Here is a 9,422-nt window from a genome sequence, read left to right on the forward strand (position 1 = left end):
TAGCAGATGGGAAAAGATGATAATGATATAAAAAAAAAACAATACATATGTACAAAATTATCATTTAATTCATGATCACAATATAAATACGATTGAAAAACAGTCACAACAGTAAAGACTAACAAAATATCACCACATGTAAGTATCATCGTCCATATTGTATTTCACACAATCTAAGGGTTTGATAACATTGGGGTCTGATGAACAGAAATGTTGAAGCATCTCCTCACTGATGCCGCAGTCTGAAAGATTCTCTTTGTTGAAAGCTTTGGCGAAATGGTTTGGCTCGTTTTCTTTTGATGATTCGTCTGTAAAAAGAGGAAACATCTTGAACACACTTAAAAATTATGTTTGATAAAAAAACAGATCAAGTCTGATAGGAAACAGCATTTAAAAAAAATCTGCAGTTATGTATTATAACAGAAGATACAGTAAAGTTTTCGTCAAATAATGATGCTCCTCTGTAAAAAAGTAGTAGTGTTTTCTTCGTAAATGCCTGTGGTGAAGTCACCAGTCAAGTAGTAGACTAGGTAAGGTAGGTAGGTAAGTAGGTATGTTACCTTCAGCAATATTACTGGCAGCCCACGAGAAGGCCAGCGTGGGCTGATGATGCGCGAAGGTGGCGCTGAACTGAGCCGATGAGCTCGTCTTCAGCACGTTGAACAATGTGTGCAGAGTCGTTGGCAATATCGGACCGCGGAGTTCTATTGAGTAATACTTATTGCTATCGGAATGTATCGTGTTCTCTCGCACCTGTGAAAAATAAATAAATATTATCTTGACATGATTAGCTAATGGGTAGCTATATAGTTCCACCATATTATTTGCTAGAAGGCTTTCACTGCGCGATTATGTTCGTTTGACCAACAGACAGTAAAATCTGTTCGGGAAACAGAAGCAATATTGGAGTTATAATACTCGCTATTAGGGGTTAAAAAAATATTGTAAATGCATGCCAAATAATATGAGATAGGCTCTAATTTGGGAAAAGTGACAAAATTATAACACCGACACATTATTAAAACGAGTGCAATAATATCAGCTGAACTTAAAAAAATCAAACATATTACTCATAAACTAACTTTCAAAGACTGCAACGTCCCACCATGGAAGGCGGTGGGCGACAGTAACGTCGGCGGCACCCCGGCGAAGGGCCCCGTGGGGCTGACGATGGACTTGCAGTTGAGCAGGAAGTTGAACAGCGCCTGCGCGTCTGCCCCTCGCACGAACACTAAAGACTCGGCTGCACTGTCTACGCTGCTTTCTGCGCTGTGGGTGATGCGGGCCTGCGGGTACGAAAAGCGTCTTACTAGTAAGTTAATTAAACTTGTAGCTGTAACAGTCAGCCTAGGGATGTGACATTTAACATAAAAAATCTATTTTTTATTAATCGATTAATTTATCACTATGAAAAATCGATTAATCAACAATCGATTTTCATAAGAAAATAATCGATTTTTTTATATTAATCGATTTTTTTCCTAATTTATCAATTATTTTCACAATGAGTCCCAAAAATAGTATATCAATTGATTTATAAATTAAAAATAATTTAATTTTGTTATTTTTTGTGAAAAGCATTTTAATTTGAACTCGATGGCTATGGGTTTTTAGTTTTTTTTTTTTTTTTAATATTTGAATAATTAAATTTTGTTGATTTATGTGAAAAACATTTAAATTTGAATTCGTTGGTTACGGTTTTTTTAAATATTTGTTAAATTTAATTTTGTTTTTGTTTTTAGGCGTAGACATTGTTGACCAGACTTTTAATAACACTTTATAACACTCAAAACTTTTAGTCGCGAAAAGCTTTCGTTTTACGCAGTTTCACTAACGAATAATGAATGACATACTTATCTACCAAATGTCGGTAAAATAGTATAGTTCATTGACTTCATCTAGTGAATGTTTGATTAAATAAATCAACTAAACTGTCTTAAAGGTACAGAAGGAATGCCGTCATAGATACATAGATGGCGTTAATATAACATCATAGAGATAGTATTCTTTGGTAGTTTGCGTCCCGGGCCAGAAGACCAAACTTAATGTCGGGGGTTGCAGATGAAAAATCGGTAATAATAGACTGATATGAATGATGAAAAAAAAAATCGATTATTAATCGATTATTCATATAAATAAAAATATGCATCAAAATCGATTTTTACTTAAAAAAAATCGATTTTAAATCGATTATTTCCATAATCGATTATTTTTTCACATCCCTAAGTCAGCCTTTAATACGGATTATTCCATAACCCGACGGGCTGAAAATTGGAAATGATTGAAAACAAATCCCTAAGCATTCAATATTTATTGACGAGATTAGAACTAAATACATTAACACAAATAACGCGCTTATGAAAAAACTTTTGGGCTGACTCCATATTAGTCGCGCGCGTTCCTCGGGTACATAGCCAATATTGTAAGGGACCCCTTACTTGAGTGATATTAATCTTCTTAATAACTTCAGTTTCGAAGCCCATCTGCGAGAGGAACTGGTCAGGATCCTCTTCATCCTCGTCATCCTTCCTGTCCATGCCATCCTGCGTACATTTGTCATCCATCGTATCGTAACAGCTGTCTATGGATGAATTCTTTGGTCTGTCGTCGTCTGACGTGTTTAGCTTCTTCTTGCTGTCGGGCCGGAGCGGCATTGTGTATTCTACGTCTGTGGTAGGAAAATGGATTAGGTAACTTTGTGTAGATCAGTAAACAACGAATTTAGGGTCGATAGTCTGATTTAACTTTATGCAGCAGTTTCTAAAAGACCAGAATAACTATTTTAACCATGAACAAAATAATTTGATTCAGGAATCAATAAATATTTATAGTCTGTTTTTTAATCTCGTAGACTAAATTGACACTTGCAAAATGTCCTACAAATAATGTTGCTAGCTTTTTTGTGCAGTGTTGTACTTACGATACCGGTTTGTTGAATCGTAACTTTTTATCTATAATAGACGAATTTAAAATTCATTCAAAGTTTTATATTTACAATTCACGTACGTACACACGGCTGTACGACGTGCTACAAACTGCCAGGGATATCTGACCACACAACGCCATGCGTAATCATCAAGAATAAGCCCATTATTTCAGGATAACTTATTGTAAAAAACCGGCCAAGTGCGAGTCGGACTCGTGCACGAAGGGTTCCGTAAATTACAGTTAAATCAACCTATCTCAAAAACTATAAGAGATACTTTGATCAAACCAAAAATCGTTGAAAGAGTTAATTAGCATGCATCACCTCTATTTTTTTTAGAATTTTATACCCCGTAGTTATAAAAATAGAGGGGGGGGGGACATACTTTTTACGACTTTGAGAGCTGATATCTCAAAAACCGTTCACTTTAAGAAAAATGTTTTTTAGAAAACTTTATATCATTTTAAAAGACCTTTCCATTGATACCCCACACGGGTATGTACATCGAAAAAAAAAATTTCATCCCTCAGTTACATGTATGGGGGGCCCCACCCCCAATTCTTTTTTTTACTATTTAGTGTCATATTTTTGTAGCGGTTCATACAACACATATTCCCATCAAATTTCATCACTGTAGTACTTATAGTTTCCGAGTAAATCGGCTGTGACAGACGGACAGACGGACAGACGGACATGACGAAACTATAAGGGTTCCGTTTTTGCCATTTTGGCTACGGAACCCTAAAAAACGATACTTGATTTTATTAACGCTCAGTTTCGGTCGTGCCACATCACTATTTAAGAATTTGCAATAAACTGACAACACTCGTAATGACAGTTTAGTCTACGAGATTAAAAAACAGACTATAGTTTGCCAATTTTCGTTCGCGCTGAGATGAGTTTATGTCGAAGATGTCCGAACAACAACCATTTATTAGCGGATGACCGATTTTTGTGGATGATGCAGAGAGAGGATGCGGACGCTGAAAACGGCAAAAAACCATCCATCTTTGGCCATCCTTTGGCTGAAACGACGACAGATTTTACTAGTTAATAAGTTATGCTACGTTCACACGCGCGCCGCGCCGTCGTGTCAGTCAGTGCAAGAATGGCGAGCAGCGAGGATCTCAGTGTTGTTGCTGTCATAGCCTTTGGCTTAACTTATTTTTATTGGAAAAAGAAACAAAATACTACTTGTTACTGTTGTACTATTTTATATGCTATGTCTACTTCTTTTATATTTTCACTGTGTACATAAATTGTTAAATAAATAAATAAAATAATGAACGACGTTGACCATTCCGCCATGTTGTAATCTCCGATCGTAGCGACATTCTTAGAACGTTGAATGAACGCGCTTTTGCGAGACATCCTTTAAATTTTGACAAAAATCCGACACTCGCCTGATTCGCGGCATTCACGGTCACGGGCGCGTTCACGGGCTCGGACGTACCGTTTACACGCTCGTGAACGTGTATGTGCCCGTTGAATGTTGAGTTGAACGCGCGCGCGTAAACGCAGCATTACATTTACATACCTTCCTGTCGTAATATCTGCCTAAAACCTCTCGTGGTGGGCGCTATCAAGGCACAGGGTTCGGACACTCCGCACAGGCCGGCCGCTCGGAACAGACACGTGAAAGTGTTCGCGCACACGTAGAAATACGGGCAGTGGAGTGCACGGAGCAACTGCAATATTAACATAGCATATATCTTTTAATTCCATTTATTTGTTTCACAAGATAGCATATTATTATTTTTTATGATAATATATAGGTATGTTTGATAAGTAATTCTCTCCGACGACACATAAAAAAGGGTGATATTTTTGTAATTCCGTTATTGGAATACCGATATGGTCACCGTCGGAAATATTGGTTACGCATCCGAAAGCTAGCAGCGCTGTGAGATGGGTGTATTTGTATTTTGGAATAATCCAGCATAATAAGTTGTAAAATGAATATAAATTTGTAGATGAGTAGAAAAATCGACTATAATTTTTAGTCTAATATCATCATCCTTCGGGCCGTTTTCCAACTATGTTGGGGGCCGCTTCTAGTCTAACCGGATGTAGCTTAGTACCAATGTTTAAAATTTTTAGCCTAATATATTTACCATTATATGTATACTACTAACCTGAAACAAAGACCTGAAGCTCTCCGTCCACTCAGTATGCAGAGCTTGCTTAACATCCTCTTTGGTAGCCATGAAGCTGGTGGCGGCGACCTTCCCCGAGGACCTTGGGTACAGGTCCAACCACGGCAAGTGTGGGTGTTGCCAGTATAAGCAGGCCTGGTGGAACCGAGCGCGTGGTGACGTGTCTAGAGTCGGTGATGCTGTCGTGTCGAGGCAGCGAACAAATCTAGACATTTATGAAGGAATTTAGGTGATTAGATACGACACACCCCGTAGAATGGAGTACATAATGAGAATAAATAAGGGGAGTACATAAGTTGAGTATATAATAATGTATATAATTAAGTATATACTTAACAAAGTACATAAGAAGAGTACAGTATATAAGGAAGTAGTGTACATAAGAAAGTTCATAAGGTAAGTACATAATGGGGGTACTTAAGCAAGTACAAAAGGAAGTACATAAGGAAAGTACATAAAGGGAGAACATAAGGAAGTATATTAGGTGAGTACATAAGGGAAGTACATAAGGAAGAATAAAAGGAAGTGCATAAGGGGAGTACATAAGGAAGTATAGATTAGAGAAGATAAGGGATCAGGCCCGCCGTAAGCGGGCGTGCAAGGCGTGCACCGCACGCGGGTGGCACGTCCTAGGGGGCGGCAAATCGAGCGACCTATCACGTAATATTAAAAAAATACAATATCTTTTTACCAATTATTTGATTTCAATATTTCCGAACACAGCAATAGCGCTAAGAATATTACTTACACTGCCGGTTTCAGTTACATCTGTTGATCATTTTCAAAATTTAAAATTATTAAAAACGATTTAGATCAACCATTAGCGTAGCGTGGGGGGAGAGAGCAGGGGGGCAAATGCCCTGGGCGGCAAAATTAACCCATACGGCAAAATTAAACCATAATTACGTAATAAAAATGTTTTTACTAAAAATAGATGAGTAGATTAGCAATAAAATTTCAGAAAAAGCAGCCCTCGCTTTGGTCGTCCCCTATCAATTTTGACGGGTTCATCCTTTGCATTCCCCAAAAAAATTCGCTCTCGCTGCGTTCGCGCCTTCATGTCAGATATCGCAATCGCAATTTATCTTTGTTTAATTGTTGAGGCATTCAATTCCGAAAAATCATTTTTCGCGCACGTCCGTTATAGCTTTTGGTTCACTTTGGCTTTTTATGATATGTTTACTTCATGAAAACTCTAAGGAAAAAATCGCGCTGGCTTCGCTCGCGGCTTCATGTACATTTGCACTTCATTTCTGAGCATATCTTACTTTTTGACTTTGCTTTGTTAATTTACAGTGGTTTTTATTTGTTTTGTGTCCTTAGACTAAAAAAATTTCGCGCTCGCTTCGCTCGCGCTTCCTACATATGAAATATGTCTCATGCGTTGACTTTTTCAATGGGAAACCCACCAAAAACCATTAATAACATATTTTACTGAAATTAAACATTGCTATAGATATTTAAGTTCGTTAGTTTAAGTTACCCATAATCTATTCTAAGCACTTTGATATACATTATGTTGGTACCTACCCATTAATCACAATCTTTCAATACATAGGGGCCACTTGGGTAATGATTGCACTGCATTGATGCCCTAAGCAATTACTTAGTCTGCTTATGGGCTAACCTAGGACTTCTTACGTTACTCTAAGACTTAGAGCATTTCAAGTAAATAAAAAGTTATGTGTAATATACATATGTTATGTACATAATGTACCTATTGCAATATTTATGAATCCAAAAGGAAGTGCGTTTTCTGCAATCAAAGCGGTGCATGTACATATTTCTTTCTGTTGGACAAGTAAAATGGATATGAATGGGCGGGGGGGTCTGGACCCCCTGGACCCCCCCCTTATATATTTTTTGACAAAACCCAGTATAATATGTAGTCGTAGGGCGGCATAATCGGTTTTGCACGCGGGCGAACAAACAGCTAGCGGCGGGCCTGTAAGGGATTATAACTTACCCAGTAATACCAGACGCTTCCTCACTAGCTTTCAATTTGGAGGTCCATGCAAAGGGTCTTGGTGACATCAATCTTACTTTAGTTTTTAAAGCCCAATCAATCGGTAAGTGTTTGTATTTCTTCTCTGGTATCTGAAAATTGGGTCACTTTTAATGCCAAAGGTCTATTTATAATTACAAATTAGATAATATTGTGTATATAAATAAAATGCGTGGTATATTACCTGTGTATTTGAAAGACCTGTTAAATGACAAGTAAGTTTCAGAATAAACAGATTTCAAAATAAAACGCATGTTTCTAAGACAAAATATAATATGTATTATCAACATTATATTGGGTGTGTCGTTCATAATCACATTAAATGAAATGCGTTAATATACTGGTTAATATATGTCGATTAGCACAAAGATAAAGATAAAATACGTAAAAAAAAAAATGAATTTTTCAAACAAAGTAAATAGAATTAAAATGTGCGAAAATTAGAACACCATATAAAAGTCAGTCATTACAAACAACTGAAATTCTCCCTTGAAAACTGACAGCTGTCAACTGATCAAAACATTCAATACTCCTAATTTTATCTCTGCTTTACACATGATGTTGTAAATTGTAAAAACTAAAAATGACTCCTGTGGTTAAACCACTGAATGGATTAGGTTATTTACAATTCGCCATAGAATATCATAAAGTATATGCAATAGAATTTAATGTGATTGTGAACGACACACCCCGTATAGATTAATACTCACAGGTTCCACAGAATGTTCAGCAGTGAATTTCTGTAATAGGTTGGAGAATGTAGACAGTTTTTCTGTGTCCACATCCTTGGCTGGCTTCTCCACCACCTTTGCAGGTAAGTTGAGGAGAGCATACAGGGTCTTGTCGTTAGACTCATCTAGTTGGTCTTCAACCTCTAATTTTGGTTTCTTATTTTGTTCAGGTTTTGCCCTAAAAATGACAAGTTATATTTGCACAGATTTACTTATTGAACATGTTAATCACTAACACACATTCAGCAAGTGTGTTGATTAACGATTAATCCTTCTCTGTGTGGCCTGTGCCCAGCATTAGGACAATAAAAGACGAAGATGACATCTTTTTAAAAATGTTTCATGTTTTAACATGTTTCAAGATTACATTGAAGATTCGGTTTTGATGAGACATGTGAATACAGTTGTTATAATGTTTACCAATGGTATGCATTAAAGAATTGAGTATTGAATACTGAATATAGTGCCTTTTGTTGAGATATTATTTTAATACTGTTAATGCTCCGTACCCTCAGGTTTTATTTGGGCTACTAGTTTTCTATCTATTATAGATAGAGCCTTCAAGATGACTTACTTTGAAAATGGATTTTTCCTTTTCTCTCCTTCTAGGATTCTTGAAAAATCTAAATCAACAGGCTTTTGGCTGCCTGATGCATCTGAGGTTGGTTGGGAGGGTTGCTTCATGCGTTCCTATAGATATATAAATTGTTGATTTTAATTTTTGACCATGCTTAGTGCTATTTTACAGGTTATTGACCATGACTGTATTAGTATCACATATAAATATTAATAGGCTTAAAAGCGAGTTTTTTTCGCTGCAAACAAGTAATATTTAATAATAACCACTAATTCAAATTTTAAATAATTTTGAAATAATGTTTTGTTTTTTGTTTCTAGTTGTACATAGTAGTATAGTTGTATTCGGTCAAATTAAAAAGTTTTGTTTTTGTTACCAAATTATTATCTCAACAATGCATTCATCTAGCCAGAGCATACCTGTAACGCTTTTTTTCGCTTTTTCAGCTTGTGCAGCTGCATAACTTCGTTGGGCCGCTTCCATGGCGAAGGCGGTTCCATGGTTTCAGTTAATAAATATAACACTTTTTTAGCTTGATTCACAATTCATTCGAGATTGCAAAGAACTTTAAAGTTTTATTTACCTACCGATTCATTGTTGTTTACTAAAAATCACCTGGCAAAACGCGCCTATTACATCAATCAAAAATCAAACATTGCGTAGCCCAATGCTGCTAACAGAAGGCCAATAATATTGCCAATGTTGCCACGGAGAAAAATGGTAGAAAAACAATTTCTTTACATAATCGCCCTGTTCCACGCGCGTTTCAAGAGCACGTGCTTTCGGCATTGCCAACTTATGATAAAAAGTTATTTCGATTTGTGTTTGATATAAAAAAATAATTTAAATGGTATAAAAAATAAATATATTAGTCTCTAGGAAGATGCGTGGTTAAATAACAATAGCAAGTTACGATCGAATCATGATTAGCACCATAGGCGGATTGTTTGTTACCTACTTAAGTACTACAACTTTTATTTTAACTTCGTTGAAATTCGAGAAAGATATGTTTACTGGTTTCCAACTC

General features: G+C 36.4%; 1 protein-coding gene across 2 annotated transcripts; it reads right to left on the reverse strand.

Annotated features, from left to right (window-relative positions):
• Positions 1-46: 46 nt before the first annotated feature.
• Positions 47-9,077, reverse strand: LOC124631230 (protein downstream neighbor of son homolog). 2 transcript variants are annotated; one of them, XM_047165489.1, is made up of 10 exons: positions 8,815-9,077; positions 8,393-8,508; positions 7,798-7,996; positions 7,049-7,179; positions 5,062-5,287; positions 4,464-4,614; positions 2,439-2,668; positions 1,083-1,286; positions 561-753; positions 47-308 (listed from the first exon to the last, which is right to left on the reverse strand). In XM_047165489.1, the coding sequence occupies exons 1-10, from the start codon at positions 8,893-8,895 to the stop codon at positions 130-132; spliced, it is 1,710 nt and encodes a 569-aa protein (XP_047021445.1). In that variant the 5' UTR covers positions 8,896-9,077; the 3' UTR covers positions 47-129. The 2 variants fall into 2 exon arrangements, with proteins under 2 accessions (XP_047021445.1, XP_047021446.1); XM_047165490.1 differs by having other exon boundaries at positions 8,983-9,049.
• Positions 9,078-9,422: the final 345 nt, after the last annotated feature.

Source organism: Helicoverpa zea, chromosome 6 (assembly GCF_022581195.2).
Source record: "Helicoverpa zea isolate HzStark_Cry1AcR chromosome 6, ilHelZeax1.1, whole genome shotgun sequence".
NCBI classification, from domain to species: Eukaryota; Metazoa; Arthropoda; class Insecta; order Lepidoptera; family Noctuidae; genus Helicoverpa; species Helicoverpa zea.